This window comes from Geospiza fortis, unplaced genomic scaffold (genome assembly GCF_000277835.1).
Source record: "Geospiza fortis unplaced genomic scaffold, GeoFor_1.0 scaffold224, whole genome shotgun sequence".
Taxonomy (NCBI): Eukaryota; Metazoa; Chordata; class Aves; order Passeriformes; family Thraupidae; genus Geospiza; species Geospiza fortis.
Genome location: NW_005054448.1, coordinates 116,582 through 134,150, shown reverse-complemented (window position 1 = coordinate 134,150; position 17,569 = coordinate 116,582). Strand labels below are relative to the sequence as shown.

General features: G+C 54.8%; 1 protein-coding gene across 2 annotated transcripts; it reads left to right on the top strand.

Annotated features, from left to right (window-relative positions):
* The first annotated feature begins 4,834 nt into the window (after positions 1 to 4,834).
* Positions 4,835 to 14,929, top strand: ZMAT5 (zinc finger matrin-type 5). 2 transcript variants are annotated; one of them, XM_005427587.2, is made up of 5 exons: positions 4,835 to 5,060; positions 5,441 to 5,503; positions 5,938 to 6,018; positions 12,103 to 12,214; positions 14,695 to 14,929. In XM_005427587.2, the coding sequence occupies exons 1-5, from the start codon at positions 4,934 to 4,936 to the stop codon at positions 14,822 to 14,824; spliced, it is 513 nt and encodes a 170-aa protein (XP_005427644.1). In that variant the 5' UTR covers positions 4,835 to 4,933; the 3' UTR covers positions 14,825 to 14,929. The 2 variants fall into 2 exon arrangements, with proteins under 2 accessions (XP_005427644.1, XP_030918339.1); XM_031062479.1 differs by having other exon boundaries at positions 12,100 to 12,214.
* The last annotated feature ends 2,640 nt before the right edge of the window (positions 14,930 to 17,569 follow it).

Below are 17,569 nucleotides of genomic sequence, written 5' to 3'. Positions count from 1 at the left end.
GGTGCCGCCCCCCCCCCCCTGCCATGCCCTGAGCTCCTGACCCCCCCTGCCATGCCCTGTCTCTGCCTCCCTCCTGCTGCCCTGAATCCAAAAGCTCACTTGAGTGCAATTCCCTCTTTCCTTTTTGCTTCCAGACCCAGACTGGGCATCCCACAGCCTGGGGATCTTCATCTGCCTGAGCTGCTCGGGCATCCACCGCAGCATCCCGCAGGTCAGCAAGGTGAAGTCGGTGCGCCTGGACGAGTGGGACGATGCCCAGGTGGAGGTATGTGCCCTGCCCTGCCCTGCCCTGCCCTGCCAGGGTGTCCGGCCAGGGGTGACAGGGACAGGAAGGAGGCTGCGGTCACTGCCCTCAGCTGACCCCCGGGAGCTGGGTGGGAGGCGATTTGGGGTGGTTTTTGGGGTGTTTTTTGGGGTTTGGAGTTGCAAAAGGAGGTTGGCGTCAGTGTCGGGGGAGTGGGAGAGGGGTGTGGGGCTCATGAATTGAGGAATGGTTGGGTTGGAAGGGACCCCCGAAGCTCATCCAGTGCCACCCCTGCCATGGCAGGGACACCTTCCACTGTCCCAGGTGCTCCCAGCCCTGTTCAGCCTGGCCTTGGGCACTGCCAGGGATCCAGGGGCATCCTGGACACTCTGTGCCAGGGCCAGAGAACCTCTGACAGCTGCTCCAGAGGCCTCGGGAGGAGTGGGACCTGGCCCTGTGTGGCAGAACAGAAGTGGGAACGTTCCCATTTGCTGCCCCTCTCTTTGTGTTTCTCTCTTTTTTACCTCAATGAGAGCAGAGCAGCCCCCCGGTGACTCTAGCACAGAGAGGAGAGAGGTAAATTTGGATTTAGGAAGGCAGAACAGACAGGGGTGGGACAGGGGAATCCTGACACTGAGGCTGTCTCCCCACAGGGCTGTTGTTACATGAGTATCCATGAAGTTCCGGAGCAGACCCTCAAGTGACGCTGCTCTGTTGTTTTGTTTGTCCCACCCCCTCAGAAGTAGCACAAAGTCTGTCTGCAGAGTAATTTCTCCTGATTTATTCATATTTTTTCCCTCATGCAGTGACTCTGGGGATCTGTGGGATTTTTCTGGGTTAGGACAAGACCTCTGCTTGTTCTGGAGGCCTGGAAGGTGCCTGGCACATCCCTGTGCTGTGTTATCCCTTTGGAACCCCTGAATATCCTGAGTGGGAAGGGACCCCCAGGATCATCCAGCCCAGCCCTGTCCCTGCCCAGACCCCCAACAACCCCACCCTGTCCATCCCTGGCAGTGCTGCCCAAAGGCTCCTGGAGCTCTGGCAGCCTCGGGGCCGTGCCCATTCCCTGGGCAGCCTGGGCAGTGCCAGCACCCTCTGGGGGAAGAACCCTGCCCTGAGCTCAGCCTGAGCTGCCCTGGCCCAGCTCCAGCCGTGCCCTGGGTTCTGACCCTGGTCACCACAGAGCAGAACTCAGAAAAACTCCATTTTTATTTTTCAAATGTAACTGCTCTGGATTATCTAACACAAATCCCCTCCAGCTGCCCATTAATTGCTGCTACCAGGATGGTTTGTGTGTGGTGGGGTTGGTGTTGATCCCAAATCAAGCTCTGGATTCCCAGTGGAAGCTGTCCCCACCTGTGGCAGGGATTGGGATGAGATGAGCTTTAAGGTCCCATCCAACCCAACCATTCCATGATTCTCTGACAGGACACAGGGAATGGCTCCCAGTGCCAGAGGGCAGGGATAGGTGGGATATTGGGAAGGAGTTGTTCCTTCGGTGGGAGCTGTCCCTGCCATGGCAGGGGTGGCACTGGATGGGCTTTAAGGTCCCTCCAACCCGACCATTCCATGATTCCATGGCTCCTCTGGGTGGAATGGAAAGCGGGATCTGTGCCTCTGTCGTTGGGAAGGTGCTGGCAGACTCTGCTGCCATTCCAGGTCTCCCTGCAGACCGGAGCCCATTTAAATTGGCAGCTGAGTATCAGAAGGCTGACACTTGGATTTAATTAATTCACATCTGCCTGGGTATCCGAAGTGGCTGGGATGGCCCCGAGCCCGGGCTGTGAGAAGGCAGGAAATTGAGGTCAGGGCCCAGCAGCACCTCCCGGGGCCGCTGTGGAGAGCAGCAGCTCCCCCCAGACACAGAGGAGTCTGTGCCCCTGCCGGGGTCACCTTCCTCCCTCTGCTCGGGGAAACGGCCCGAGGGGCAGAGATAAAATCTGCAGCTGACACGGAGCAGCGTGGAGTGCTCTGGCAGCAGCTGGAGCAGGGAAAATGTGGGATGGTGCCCAGGATATTTTGGCTAGAGTTGTCCCAAACCCCTCTCTGTCACCTTCCAGGTGCCTCACACCAGGGTATTGCTCACCCAGCAGGGCTCCAGGAGACACAGTGCAGCATTGCTCTTACACTTTCATACAACATAAAGCCTTGGGTTGTTGGAGTTTTTTTTATTTTAATTTGCATTTATTCAGGAAGACTTTTAAGCTGGCACAAAGCCTGGCTGGAAGCATTTATGGCTGCGGTGGGCCCAGGTCTGAGTGCCCTGATTCAGCTGCAAATCAGGGGCTGGAGATGCTGAGAGGAAACGGCCAGGCTGAGGCAGCTCTTTATAGAACAGCTACATTTACTTTATTTCGTAATGACTAAGATGGATTTAATTAGGAGCCATCTCTGTTTTCAGCTGAATAATGCTCTTTGTTTACTGCTGGAGCCGTTTGGGGAGATGGAAATAGGTTGGTGCTGCTCAGAAGCAGCTTTTGACTGCTCTGGACTCACAGAGTGCTGGGAAGTGCTGGTGTTGCAGAGAGTTGGCAGAACCCAGCAAAGCATCCATGCAGTGGAATCCTTGAAAAGATGGGGATAAGTGTTGGGTATAATCACTGAAGGGGAAAGTCTCAGGGAGAATCTGATACCTCTCTAATTGCTTTTCACAATCCCTCTGTCCCCTGCAATGGGAATTGCTCGGAGAATTTGGGAGCAGGCAGCTGTGGGATGTGGGATCAGGAGTCTGTGGGAGCTTTCTGCCCTGGTTGTTGGGGGAGGAGGGGGAAGGAGCTTCTGCAATTATTGCTGTTGGAGTGATGAAAGGGAAAGTTTGAAATACGATTTCAAAGGCTGGCTGCTGCTGGGCTTCCGCAGGCAGAATTCCCTGGGAGATCTCTGGAAACTTGTGTGGGACCACTGCAGAATCTCATTTGTTTTCCCTGTCTGCAGCATTCTCTTCTGCAGAGATGGAGTACAGGAGCCAGCAGCTGAGACTGGGAGATTTCTGTATCACCAGGAACTTTGGGAGACTATGGAATAACATGTGGAACAGGGATTTTTCAGTATTTAAAAGCTTTGTTCCTCCTGAATTCCAGCAGCCTCACCACAGTGCTGCAAACCTGGCTGCAAAACTCAGGCATGCAAAGGATGAGGGAATTTATGGCTCCATGCTCATTAAGCAGCTCTTGGGTTTGGATTCTTGGGCTGGAGGAGGACAATTTCAGACCTCAAGCCCTGCAGAGCTGGGTCAGGATCAGCCCAGGGCATGGGGGTTTTGGGGTCCCAGCACACCCAGCCGGGGCATGGCCAGTCCTCACTCCCCCAGGAAGGAACCTCAAAGGGATTCCAGTTCACTTGGAATATCTGAACATTTTACCTTCAGTGTGAAGGTTTTCAATCCAATATTAAAAATCTCAGAAGGTCTTCCCATCGAATGCAGCTTTGCTTTAACTTGTGGTGTGAGGCCTCAGAGATTTCCAGGGGTTTGATTTCGAAGCAGCAGTTCCTGGGAGCAGGGGAGGGAAGGGAATGTGGTGCTGTGCTCCTGCTGGGATGGATGTCTGGCAGGAGGCTTGGCAGCCCTGCCTGAGCTGGGCACACCAGGCTCTGAGGCGTTGCCTGGTGCTCTGCTCTTCATGCTGAGCCATGGGAGTCAGCCAGGGGGCTGTGATTGATTCTGGACTCATTTTATTTATGAAATCTTTATTTCTTTGCTGGTCTCTGTGCCACTCTTTAAATGCATTCAGCTGTCAAAGTGTCAAAACCTGGAGGATTGCTTTGGAGTTTATCTCCCAGTCCATCCATCTTTGCCATTCTTCAGGTACCTTTATATCCCTCTGGAGGGAGCTTGCAGCTCCTTCAGGGTGTTTGTTGCACCTCCAGCAGGGACATCTGATGGGGACAGGTGCCTGAAGGATAAAACACAAGCTGATCTCACCTGCACTGACAGTGGCAGGCCCAGCACAGGTGGGAGCTCCCAAATTCTGTTGTGATCTTAGTGCTGTACTCAGGGCAGACACACCTTGGTGCCATAGGCTGGGGAGAGCAATCCATGATGTCTAGGAAAAAACAGGTGGCTCAGTGGGTTGTAGGAAGTATGTCCTGTAGGGTTTGTAATGCAGCTTCCCACCTGCAGGACAGGTGAGATCAGCTTCTGTTTTATCTTTGAGGATAAAATGAACTTTCCTGAGTTTCTTCCTTACCTTGCAGAGATGGACACGGGGGAGTTTCCTTCCTCTTTTGTATCAGCTCATAGAGGTTCTGGTCAAAGGTCCCCAGGACCTCCAGCTCCTCCTGTTTGCACCTTGAATGGTTTGTGCTGCACCCTGGATGGTTTGTGCTGCACCCTGGATGGTTTGTGTTGCACCTTCCCTGCAGCCTGTGGCTCTCTGTTTTCTGTGCTCTGAGCTCAGGGAAGGGAATCCTTCCAGCAGAGCTGTTGTTGCTTTGGGTGACAGAGATAAATGCAGATCAGGCCTTTTCTCCCATGTACAGGCAGCAGATCCTGGCCCAGCAGTCTGTGATGGACAAGGATATAAACTGTTGGGTCTCACCTCTTTCTCTGCCTGCCAGCCCTAAGTGATTTGAGTTCTCCTCCTTTGGAAGCAGGCGCTGTAAATCCTGGATCCTCCTCTCCCATGGCTGGGTGCCGAGGAGCTGCCTGATGACCTCAGGACATGCTGATGGTGTTTTGCCAGGAGAGACATGGGCAAAAGGTACTTCTGTGACTACTGTGACAGGTCCTTCCAGGACAACCTGCACAACAGGAAGAAACACCTCAATGGAGTGCAGCATCTCCGGGCTAAGAGAGTCTGGTACGACTTATTCCGAGGTGGGTGCTCCCAGCTTCTGCCACTCCTTTCCTGGGACTGGGGGGGTGATGGATGTGGATGGGGGGAGTGGGAAGAGAAAATAAATGACCACTGATGGTTTATACACTGTGTGTGCCAGCAATTTGAGCACGTGATGCTGCTGAATCAAGCAGTCTCAGAGGTGAAACCCTCATGTGTGGCTCTGACCTGTCTCCGCACACAGTTCCAGGTGTGTTAGTGCCAGCCTGAGGAGTGCAGTGGGAGTGGGCTAAACTGGCTGTGAAACCATTGCCTGCATGTCCCTCTGCTTCCTCCTGCTCCCTGACCAGTTTGGGACTGGACATGGTGGGATTTTGCCGTGCCCAGGATCTTTACCTGGGTTCATCCCTTGTCTCCCCAGATGCTGCTGCAATCCTGCAGGAAGAGCAAACCAAGAAACCTTGTCGGAAGTTTCTGCAAACAGGTGAGGAGTTCTGAGGTGGAAAGAGGTGCCTGGGCTCGAGCAGCTCCTTCCAGAGCCAGCCCAGGGCTGGAGGGAGGGGCTTGGGCCTGTGTCTGGCATCCAGGTGTGATGGAGTCTGGGTTTGCTTGCACAAGGACCTCTTGTGGGTGGTTCTCATGGGACTCTGGCTTTTCCCAGGATTATTAAAGTTGGAAAAGATCTTTAAGATCACCAAGTCCAAATGTCAATACAGGACCAGCATGTTCATCATTAAACCACATCCCCAGGTGTCACATCCACAGACTTTTTTGAGCACTTCCAGGGGTGGTGACTGCACCACTTCTCTGGGCAGCCCATTCCAATGTTTTACAACCCATTCTGTGAAGAAATATTTCCTATTATCTAATCTAGAGAATTTTGAAACTGAATTTTCAAATCTTACTATTTCATTCCAGGACAGTGTGATTTTGGGTCCAACTGCAGATTTTCCCACATGACAGAGCAGGACCTGGAGAAGCTGAGTGCCCAGGTTCAAGGTGAGTCCTCCAACAAGGCAATGTCTGAGCATCCTCTTGCAGAGGGAGTTGCTGCAGGGGGGTGTGGGGGGTTGTGCAGGCTGTGATCCCTTGCTGCCTGCACAGAGCCAGCCAATCCCTCCTGCTTCCCAGTGCTGTGTGAGCCTGGAAGTGCTGCAGTTTGTCATATGCTCCCTGCTCTTAAGCTGCTGGCACAGACACAAACCTGGAGCTGAGCAGTGCTGCTACCACTTGGCAAGCAAGGGTTTGGAGTGGCCTTCCTGAGCCCTCGGGGTTTTGTTCAGTCAGGGAATAAAAACTGTCAGCAGCAGAGGGCACTGGTACATCACATCCCCTTAAATTTATGGATTTGATTTCCCCCCACCTTGCTGCTATTACCAGGGAGCTGCTGCTTCCACCCGTGGGAAGAGCTGGTGGGAAGAGCTGTCCTGCTGTCGGGCTGTGAAAGGGGTCCTGGATCCAGAAACAGCCTCTGCTTGGGTGGCTTTGGATGGAAGTGAAGTGTGGGCAGAGGGTGGAAGGCAGCTGCTCCCTGCTGGGAGCCTGCAGAGCACTTTTGAACTTTCTCATTCTGGGACTACCGTTCTTGGAACTACTTTTCTTTTAGGGAAAAGAGGTGGTAGCTCTGTTTTCTCCACAGGAGCCGTTACTTTAGTGGTTAAAGAAAATCACAGAATCACAGACTGGGCTGAGTGGGAAGGGATCTTAGAGCTCATCTCACTCCACCCCTGCCATGGGCAGGGACACCTTCCACTAGACCAGGTTACTCCAAGCCCCATCCAAGCTGGCCTTGGACACTTCCAGGGAGTGTGAGTGAGGTGTTGGTGAGAACTTGTGGAATGGTTGAAATCCCCACTGGATATCATCTAATCCTCACCATGCTGCAAGCAGGGTGAACTCAAGCAGGGTGTTCAGGGCTACATCCAGTGTGTTTCAAATATCTCAAGGCTGGAGAATGTGTGGGTGACCTGATCCAGTGTTTGACTAGGTTCATAAAAATGTGTAATTTTTAAAATAGTTAAATAGAAATTCCTCACAGAAAATCCCATATTTTGGGTTGTGCCATTGTCTCAGTACTGGGGAGCCCAGGAGTGGGTACAGCACCCAGATCTGGCCTGACAGTGTGGAGCAGAGAAGGATTCCTTCCCCAGCCTGGTGTCCCAGTGCAGCCCAGCTTGGAGCAGCTCCCATGCCCACATCCTCTCTGGAGCCAGCTGTTGTTTTGCCGGGAGTCTGGCGAAGCCAGGCTGAGGTGTTGGAAGTGTGGGATGTGAGAGGAGGGTGTGCGTGGGGCAGAGCCTCTCCTGGCCCTCAGAGGGATCCTGTTTGGGGAGGGAGAGCTCAGGGGAGCCAGGGGGAGGCAGGCAGGCAGCACAGAGCTGTGCTGAGTCAGTGAGAGCCCCCGAGGTGACTCTGGATCAATCTCTGAACGCTGCTGGCAGTCGATAATGGCACGGTGGGGATGGAGTGCTCCAGCCTTTCCCAGAGCCACCTTCCAGCCAGAGCCTCTGCCTGACCCCCCTCTGCTGGGCTCCCGAGGGTGCACAGAGTGGCAGCACAGGAACCTCTGGCATTTCCAGGCACTGGCTGTTCCTGCAGGAGAAGTGGGAGCTCTCTGGAGCGGAGCAGGGAGGGCTGGCAGCTCCTCTGCGCTCGGGCAGCTTTCCTTGCCAATTACACTTGTTATTGAGTATTGACTTGTGTCAAATGGGTCGGTGTAAGTGCAGGATTGGCTGCTGAGAGCCAATTCCAGGGAGATTACTGGGAAACCTTGCATTTGTGCTCCGGAGTCAAACATTTCATTTACCAATTAGCCCTGAAGGAGCGATGGCCAGGGCACAGGGGGTGCTTGGTTGGAGAGTTCAATCCTGCTCACCTCTCTCATGGTGAGGTTTTGTGCATCACACAGGCTCCAGCTCTGATCAGAGAGTTTGGAGGGATTTGGTGTGGGGAAAGGCTCAGCAGGATTTGCTGGAGGAGAGGGACAGCCTGTAACAGACAGAATGGAAGGACCAGACACTGTCATGGGGATGTCCCAGCACTCCTTCAGCTGCCAAAGCACTCTTGTCCCAGGTGCTGGGGATGAGGAGGGCAGAGTTGAGGGCAAGCTTGTAGTGGTAGGGTGTGTAATTCACACAGGATCCTCCATCAGTAATATCCCACATGCATCCCCACTCAGGATCTCTGAGCCATCCCAAGCCACAGCCAGCAGGATTGGAGCAATCTGGACCAGGCTGCCTCTCACTGACCCAGCTGGGAGATTTTGGCAGCTTTGGAGCCAGGGGTCATCAGGGATTTGAGATGAGCTGAGAGGCTGGAAGCTCCAGAGCTTTCCCAAGCCTTGGGGGACCATGCTGGGGGTGGCCAGGCTGGTAGGGGATACTTTCCTGGTGGGCCCACAGTGCTCTTAACCCCCCTTTCCTCAGCTCTGGTGCAGGCAAAGCCTTGTCTGACTTTTTTTTAACCCATCTAAACCGTGATGACACTTTTTTTATCATGTAAGTATTGAACCTGTCCCTGAGTCCCTGTGAGTATTTGGCATTGGTAGCTCCGTGTCCGTGAACTCACCTTGATAATGAAGTATTTTTATCACAGCCAAAGGAAACATGGCATTATCCTTAACATTTGGCCCTTTTAATGCTGGGAGTTCACCCTGTAGTTTGTGTAAGTTTTGTGGGTTAAGTAGGAAAATTTCTGGATGATTCCATGTTCTAGAACAGCTTGGAGCCTGGCCTACTTTGGCATCAGCATCTCTGCACCCTGTAGAATATCCTCATCAAGAAGCAACAGTTTACACCTTCAGCAGGGAGGGAGCTCATATTCCCAGCTGTTCCCCCATCAAAGCATTAGCCTTCTGCATCTGCTGCATCATTCATCAGCAAGACACTTCCAGGCTGTCATTTTAAGTACAGTCATGTCAGGAAAAGTCACTGTCAAATTGCCATCTCCTTGCTCAGAGTTATTGGCTCCCCGCTAATCCGTGTCCCTGGTGCAGGCAGGATGGGCCTGGCTGGGCTCTGGTGGCTCCAGCCAGGCAGGGCTGCCAGAGGAGGCCACACCTGGGGAGGGTTTGCAGGATGTCCATGAGGTCGCAGGGATCTGAGGGCCCTGCTGGGGTGGCTGGATCCACTGGTTTAACTGGGCAGGGAGCAGGAGTGCTCACACTGGGCTGCAGGGCAGTCACTTGCTTGGCTGCTCCGATTGCAGGGGCTCCTCAGCCTCATCTCAGCCATGCTCTGGTGCTGGTCTTGTGCTCTGGGGGAGTTGGGGTTCCACATCATCCACCAGGGATTTCATGTGCATCTCTTTGCTGGGTGGGAACTGAGGGATTTCCTGTGCATCGCCTTGCTGGGTGACCCCCCCAGAAGTATGGTGGGTTCCATCTCTCACACAGCAGTGCCTTTGTCCAGAATAAAACCCATGAGGAGAGAAGATAGGTGTGGACCCTGCTCTGGCATCATTAGAGGCACTTCACAACTACAGATGCTCTTTCAATTGGCTGTAATCAGACTTTGCAGCAAACACCACAGTGAGGAGGAGTGGGGAAGCACCTTCACACCTGTCCAGCTGCATGGGCACGTGTGGGGAGCAAGGGCTGGTAAAGGCCTTTCAGAGCTGCTTCTTGGAATAGCTGTTGGCATTCAGGGAGTATTTCCAGTTTCAGGGTGTGTTTGGTGGTCCCTGGATAGGATGTGTGTGCTCCAGAGGGACATGGACAACTTAAAAGTGGGCAGAGCTGGAGAGCTGCCTGTCCCTGCTGCCACATTTCTGAGCCTGAGGTTTGGACTGCTCTGGAGCAGCAACTCCTGGAGCTGTGAGAACAGGGAGACAGCTGCATGTCTTTCTGATGTGGATATCTGGGGCCTCATTTGGGGCAGTGCGAATCCAGAGTGGTTCCACAGCATCCAGTGAACTTTTCTGGCTGGGACCGTAAGTTGTGGCTACTCCATCCCTGGTGTGGTATCTTGGGGCTCCCTGCTCTGAGCAGAGAAGCTTGGACTGTTCATGCTCTGTTCTCTGTTGGGGCTGGGAGTTGGATGAAGAGGAAATCACAGAGGTACAGAGAGGTGGGAGAGATTCTCCATGGTTTTCTTCCCTGCCTCACTGAAGCTTCTCATAGACACTGCTTGTCTGTCCCTCAAGAGGTGGAAGAACATGGAACAAAGGGAAATAAGGTGCTCAAGGTTGCCAGCTGAGTGTGAGCAGTGCCCAGCTCTCCAGGCTGAGCTCCTTGCCTGCCCATCTCCCCACCTGGCCAGCTGGTTGGGTTGACCCCAGGTAGCTCTGCTGGGGCTTTGATCCCTGGGAACAGCTGTGGGAGACTGGAACTTTGCTGTCCCCAACCTTCTCGGTGGGCTCAGAGCAGCAGCCGGACCACAGCGGGCTTTCTGTGGTGGCACTGGGCACATTGTCACCCCGCCCAGCAGCAGCAGCTGAAAAGGCTGGATGACAAATTATCCATCTGGCTGCTCATTGTGTAGCACATCCCTGCCATCCTGATTTAGTATTCAACAGGCGGATGAATAATTGGTTGCCACCAGTAGGATGAAGTGATCCTTCACTCTGCCCAAGCACTATTAATTTCACACTCTGTCTGCAAAGGTATAATATTTTCCTTAAAACGTGTGACATAGGGTGGGTGGGTGTGGAGCAGGCTCCTGAGGGCCACGGCTGCAGGTGCCTTGATCCCTAAATGGGACCAGGGGGAAGGGTGGATGAGCAGGGCTAAGGGAATGACATGCAGCTGCCTCTGCTTCCTTTTTATTGTCACCATTTGGTTTTCTGAGTTCCCTGCTCTGTTAGGTGGGAAGTTTTCACTAGGCTGGGGCTGGGATTGCTGGGAGCGTGTCCTCATCCCTGATGTGCTGGCAGGAGTGTGGCTGTGTCAGGACTCCTGCTAGACCTGTTCAGCACCAGCTCCCTCCCTGGAGCTGGGGGACACTGGGGAGCTTTGCTAACTGGGCAGCTGTGGGTTTGTGCCACGCTGGCTCCGTGCCCTTCTCCCCAGGGGGTGCCTGTGGGCATCTGCCCACACAGCCCTTCCAGAGTGATTGGAGGAGTTGAAATCTTGATTCAGTAAACAGCAGAGGTTTCCTACTGGTTTCCTTCCTTGTTCCTACCCACCATGAGAAATAGAACAAGGAGTAATGGGCTCAAACTGAAAGAGGGGACATTTGGGTTAGGTATAGGTTGGAGTCAATGATCTCTCTTGAACCTGATCGATTCTGTAATTCTGTGATTTATGGAAGAAATCCTTACCTCTGATGCGGTGAGGATCTGGCACAGGGTGCCCAGAGCAGCTGTGGCTGCCCCTGGATCCCTGGCAGTGCCCAAGGCCAGGTTGGACAGGGCTGGGAGCAGCCTGGGACAGTGGAAGGTGTCCCTGACTGTGGCAGGGGGTGGCACAGGATGAGCTTTGAGGATGAGCCCCAACCAAACTATTCCATGATTCTAAATACAAGAACTTGTCCCCTGGTTCTCTCTGCCCTGGTTCTGCCCCTGGGCTGGTGACAGCTCTGCCTGGGCTGTGAAGGGGTTGGGGACACATCAGGCAGGGAGCTCCTTAAGCAGCCCTGACAGCAGCTCTGGGATCTGTCTGCTGGCTGGAATACGCACCCGGAACTGTTCAGACTCCCTGGGCTGCCAAGGCTGCATCGATCCGGACACTGTCCCTGTCATTTCCACCTAACAGGGCAGGGATGGCACCGCTGCTGCTGCCACTTCGAGGGACACAGCTCTGGAAACAGCTCAGGGCCAGCTGAGGCTGTTCCAGGAAAGGATGAGGGTGATCTGCCCTGGGAGGGAGATGTCAGACTCCCCTCAGTGCCCAAACTGCCACCGTGCTGGTTTAGCTCTTGTCCCCTGCTCTGCCTGGCTGCAGCTGTCACCAAGCATCAGATGGCAGGAGGGCACAGGAGGAGGAGGGGCTGCCCAGGCATGGTGCACACTCTCCACCCTGTGAAACTGTGCAGGGTAATGAGCAGCAGGTTTAATGGAGTGAAAGGACAAGGATCTGGTGGCCCTTTCTCTCATGGCCCTCCCTCTGATCCAGCCCTCTCTGATCTCAATCTTTCTCTCAAGCAGGAGAGAAGAGGCTGAAGGAGCTGCAGAGGGAGGGAGCAGATATCCCACCGGGCACTATCGAGGACTGGCTGGACAAGAGAGCCCAGAGGCTGAGTGCAGCTCAGAGCAGCAGGTACTGGGTGCTGGGCATCATCCAGGTGTGGATGCAAGGGGGATCCCACAGGAGGGCTGGGACAGGGGAGGGTGCAGGGCATGAGAGCTCCCAACACCCCTAGGCAGCACTCATGAGGGGCCTGTGTGTGGATGCAGCCCTGCCTGCCCCACCAGGGATATCTGCAAAGGTGTCCCCGTTTGCCAGGGGACACTTTGGGAACAAGCCACAGCAGAGGGCTGCCCTTGCTCTGTGCAGAGCTCACAGACACACCTGGAAGGACAGAGCTGCTGCTGTGCTGGCTCATTAATGCCCAGGGTTCAGTGTCAGGAGCCTGCTTTCATCTGTTGACAGCTCCCCCATGCCCTGCCTGCCAGGGAGGGTGGAATTGGCTCCTCCTCACAGGATCCATTCAGACTGGGGCACTGGCTGTTTCCTGGCTCACCTGACTGTGCCGCAGGCTTAATGGGATGACGTTTGGGCCGGTGCCAAATCTCTCTTCTGTTCTTTCTCTGTTTGTTCCCGTCCTCTCCGTGTTTGGATTGGGCAGGAGCTTCCTTCTGGTGCTTGTCTGAGCTTGTTGCTCTGGGATTGTTCTGTCCCTCAGCTCAGCTGCCCTTGGCCTTGCAGAGGTGCCCACATTCCTGTCCACTTCACTTGCCCCATTTTGTTTGTCCTGCCTGTGAATCCCTGGAACATAGGGTGGATCTGCTCTTACGGAAGATAGCCATCACTGTTCCCAGAGGAATTTCCAGACCTTCAGAACAACTTGGTCATACCCAGAGGAATGTTCAGACCTTCAGAACTTGGTCCCTGCTTCCTCCATAGATGCACAAAACAAATTTCCAGGATTGTTGCTCTTTTTCCAGCCTCCCTCTCCCTGCAGGCTCAGAAACCATCTGCTACAGGAATTAAACACCAACTATTGGAACTTCCCTTCCTCTCTCCAGCCTTGCCAAAGCCTCTCCCAATCATCTCTGTGCTCCCCTTGTGCCCTCCAGCCCCACATTTCATGGAATTGATTTTTACCGATTTCCAAAGGAAACATAGAGCATGGATTTCCATTAGAAAAGGATCCAAAGCCTCAAAGCTTCTGAGATGCCACAAGTTCCATGAGTGTGAAAGTGGGTAGAGGAGAGGGATCCCATTAACACCTTCAGAAAGGAAATATTCTTGACCTTGCTGGCCACTGGAGAATTCCTGTGGGACAGCCATTGAAAATGCTCCAGCTGTATGTAAACCTTTGATAGAGCACTTGTAGCTCATGAGACCCCAGGGAATTGAGTACCCAGGCAGCATCCTGCCTATTGATCAGTCCTGCTGCTCAGGAAATGCTCATTAGGTGATGGCTCAACCTTGCAGCATTCCCTCTGCCCCATATCCACCGTGTGCCTGAGCCACAGTGCTGGGGGGATGACACCAAACATCCCTGCCTAGAGGGGCTGGTGTGTGTCCTCATGGTCCTGCCTCATCCTGGGCTCTGGAGAATCCTCACTGAAGGGATAAAACCTTGAGCCAAGTGACTTTGCTCTGTGCTAATTGCCTGGAAAACGCTCCTGGAAAACTACTCCTGTAGTTGGCTCTGGGCCACGGCCCCGCAGGGAGAGGAGGGTGCTGCTTCTCCCCGGGGTTATGTAAAGGAGTTTGATTAGATTTCTTCTGGCATAACAATTAAAAAGATTCATCAGGATCGGAGGTAGAGGCCTGAGAAGCTGCAAGGTTGCTGTCAGGGCTTGTGTGAGAGAACAAATGAGCTTCCTGCACTTGGGAATTAATGGAAAAGGTACGTTTCCCATGAATTTAAACGTGCCCCGGTCAAACTGGAGGCAAGGGAGAGATGGTTCTTTCTCCTGCGCTTCTTCATCCCAGTGTGGTGTTTGCAGCAGCCTCGACCAGTAAAGCTGAGGAGAGGGGCAGGGACAGAGTGATTCCCAGGCTGGGGGGTGAGGGAGAAGCCTCTTCCCTCTGCTGAAGGGTCCTCTGGTGCACACACCCCGCTGGTTTGGCAGCTCCTCCGTTTCCGAGGGGTCCTTGTCCTTTGGGAAGTGCACAGCTGGCTTGGGATTTGGGCTGCTTGGAAAGAAACATCTGCTGGTTTTGTTTGTTCATCCAACTCAGCTGTGTGAGGAGTGGGCATGGAGGGGCTGGGAGCAGCCCTGCCCCCTGCACCTGGCAGCTGTGCCTGCTGAGCCCCTCTCAGGGGGCTGTGCTGCTCCCCCCAGCCCAGACCCCCTCACCTCAGTGATCCCACCTCTGTTTTCACTGGCACACACTGCTAGGCTGCCTGGATATGCTGGGAATGGTCACACAACTGTTCTGGTGCTGGATTTGGGATGGGGGTGTGAATGAACCCATTTGGTGATAACCAAACCCCTCCTCTGCTGGCCCCTTCTCTTTGGGGGCTACTGGAGGGGGCACAGGGAAGCCCAGCCCCCAGCCTGGCCTTGGTTTCAGACTGACACACTGCTTCTCACCTCATCCCTTTCCATCTCCCCTCACAGTGCTCTTCTTGAGAAACCAGCACCCTTCCAGTACCCTCTGGGCTGGCCACCAGTGCAGGAGCTGCCCCCATCCCTGCAGGCCCCCCCGCCCGGGGGGTGGCCAGTGCCCCCCAACCTGCAGTGGGGCTGAGGCACCCCCAGAGCCTGGCTGGGGCTGCCTGCCTCTGCTCTGGGAGAGGGACAGGATTATTTATACACACTTTTATTTCAATAAACCCTCCTCCTGCCTGTTGCAGCCTCCGTGTGTCGTGTTCGTGTTCCTGCTGGCCCGGCAGCCTCCTGTGGGCTGAGCCACTCCCCTGGCTCTGGAATGGGGATGTGTGCTCAGCACAGCTCCAGCCCTGCACAGGGGCTGTCTGTTGTCACCTGGAGCCGACATTCCCCATTTCCTGGGTGGGATCCATCCCCTCAGATCGCTGCTGGCTCTGTGCTGGGCTCTGTGTTCCAGGCTGGAGGAGGACCCAGGCTTTTAGAACTGATGTTTCATTTCCTCGGGTGTTGGTGCCGTGTTTGTTCCTGATAAACTCAGGGTGTGACCCTTCCTGGGTCCAGGTGCTGGAGCTCCCAATGGAGAGCCTGGGGAGCTTCCCTCAGCCCTGCTCCTGCTGTGCTGGAGGTGGGGGGCAAGGAGGGGAAATATCCCAAGGTTTCTCCACAGTGGGAGTTTGGGTCATCTCTCCTTGCTGGTGAAGTGTGGGGTGAGGGAGGCCCTTGGCTGTCTCAGGAAGGGAGCAGGGTGCTGCAGCTCCAGGGGCAAGGGGGGATCCTGTCCAGCATCATCCTGGGAGGCAGCTCTGGCAGCGGGTTTGTCCAGGAGGGCTGTGCCCACTGCCAGAGCATTCCAGGTTTGGCTGGGCAGAGAGGTGGTGGGTCCAGATTCATGAAGAGCACGGGCAGGAGCCAGCTGCCTGTGGCCAAATCCTGCCTGGATTGCTCCAGCAGGGCAGGGATGTGATGGCAAATTGTCACAGGAGCGTCAGCCCCATCCTGGGACGTGGCTCTGACAGGAGCAGGGACTGGATGTGACAGCAGCCTGGAAACAGCCTTGGCTTCAGTCTGGATGAGTTCTACGTCCAACTAGAGAATGTTTTTATCCTTCCAGGCAGGAGCCCTGGGCTTGCTGGAGAGCAGGAGCACAGGGCTTGGGCTCAGAAGAGGACAGGTGGATTAATAAGGGCACCCAGCTGGCTCCTCTTTGGGAATGGGTGGGAGTCCCTGGAGCAAGGGAACCCTGCCCCCAAGGAGATGGGAAGTGGGGATCTCCTAGGGGCTGTGGGATGCTCCAGAATGGGAGCTGGGCCTGCTCTCTCCAAGCTTGGATGTGCATCCCTGTGCCCCAGCCTGGCACAGAGGAAGAGTCCTGGGGAATGTTGAGGGTCTCCACTGACTGGGGGGGACAGTGGCTGCTCTGCTGGTGGCAGCCAGGACACGCTCCTGGACACCTGAGGCCACCAACACCAGCAGATCAGGGAACTCCCACTCCAGTCCCTTCCATGGATTTTTTCCCCAGTCAACATCCAAATCCTTCCCTGTTCCTCGAGTTATTGGAGCTGTGCTTTGCTCAGCCCCCAGGCCTGTTCCTGCTCCCTGTACTCCAGTCCTGGTGGGTTTTCCAGCTGATCCAGTTGGGGTTGTTTTACCCAACACTTCCAAACTTCAGGGCTCCCCAGATGTAGCTTAAATTAGATAGAGTTCTCTGAGGGCAAGCTCTGGAACCCAACTGTAAATGAAAATTGCAGTGTAAAACACAACAGCCACAGCCTTTCCTTGCTCCCAAGGAGTTGAGCTGCTCTGGTAGCAGAAATTCCCAATAAAGGCTGAAAAGCAAGAGCAGGAGCATTCCCTGTTGAGCTACAGCTTGTCCAGAGGGAGGTGAGAGGGGCTGCCAAGGGGGATTCATTAAAGTTGGGGTTTTCCCACAAAAAGTTCAGGATGTGTGGCCGACGGGCTGAGCCCGGCATCACCCACGGGATATCATGGATTCATGGAGCTCCTAACTCCCAGAGGGGAGGAGGCTGGGAATTGCAGGGTGTGTGGGGTGTGTGTTACAGCAGTGGCAGGAGGTGACAATGCCATGGATCACCGGGGTGGGACACAGCCACTGTGGGCTCATCCATGGGAAAAGGCTGCGGGAGGAGGACTCCAAAGCAGGACGGGGCTGTGGCTCCTTCCCACAGGGATGGCTGGTACCTGATCCCGAGGGATGCTGCAGGGATGGACTCACTGTCCCCGGGGTGGGGGTGAGGAGCTGCTGCCCAATAGTGAAGCCCAAGCCAAAGTGCCTTTGCTGGAGCAAGAACTGGAGTAATTTATCGGGAAGCTTTTAGGGAAATGAGCGGCTGCTGGGCCCCTGCCAAGCGCAGCCCCGCTGGGCTCTGCCCGTGTCCTCTGGCAGCTCTTGCTGGGAGAGGGGGACGGGAACTGGAGTGGGAATGGGGACAGCATGTGCACTGGGGTGAGGACAGGACAAAAGGATTGGAACGGGGGTAGAGATAGGGTCTAGGATGGGGATGGGGGAAGGGAGAGGGGCAGGGATGGAAATAAGTATTGGGATGGGGATGGGGATGGGGAGCAGTCAGGGATGAGGATGGGACAGGGATGGGGATGGGGATGGAGATGGGATGAGGATGGGACAGCAGTCGGGATGGGGAGTGGGGAAAGGGACAGAGAGAGGAGTGGAAATAAGGATGGGAGTGTGACTGAGGATGATGTCGGGGAGGGAGACAGATACTGGGACAAGGACAGGGATGGGAATGGGACCGAGACAGGAGTGGAGCTGAGCCCATCCCATACTTGTTCCAGCACAAGAGAAACAACCATTACCAACTCCTTCCCTTCCTATCCCAAACACTTCCCAGAGCTATGGAATCGCTGC

Coding starts and splice junctions, on each gene's coding strand:
- ZMAT5 (XM_031062479.1), top strand. CDS start 4,934: ATGGGCAAAAGGTACTTCTGTGACTACTGTGACAGGTCCTTCCAGGAC. Junction 6,019..12,099: donor GCTGAGTGCCCAGGTTCAAG/GTGAGTCCTCCA, acceptor CTTTCTCTCAAG/CAGGAGAGAAGAGGCTGAAG. Junction 12,215..14,694: donor AGTGCAGCTCAGAGCAGCAG/GTACTGGGTGCT, acceptor CTCCCCTCACAG/TGCTCTTCTTGAGAAACCAG.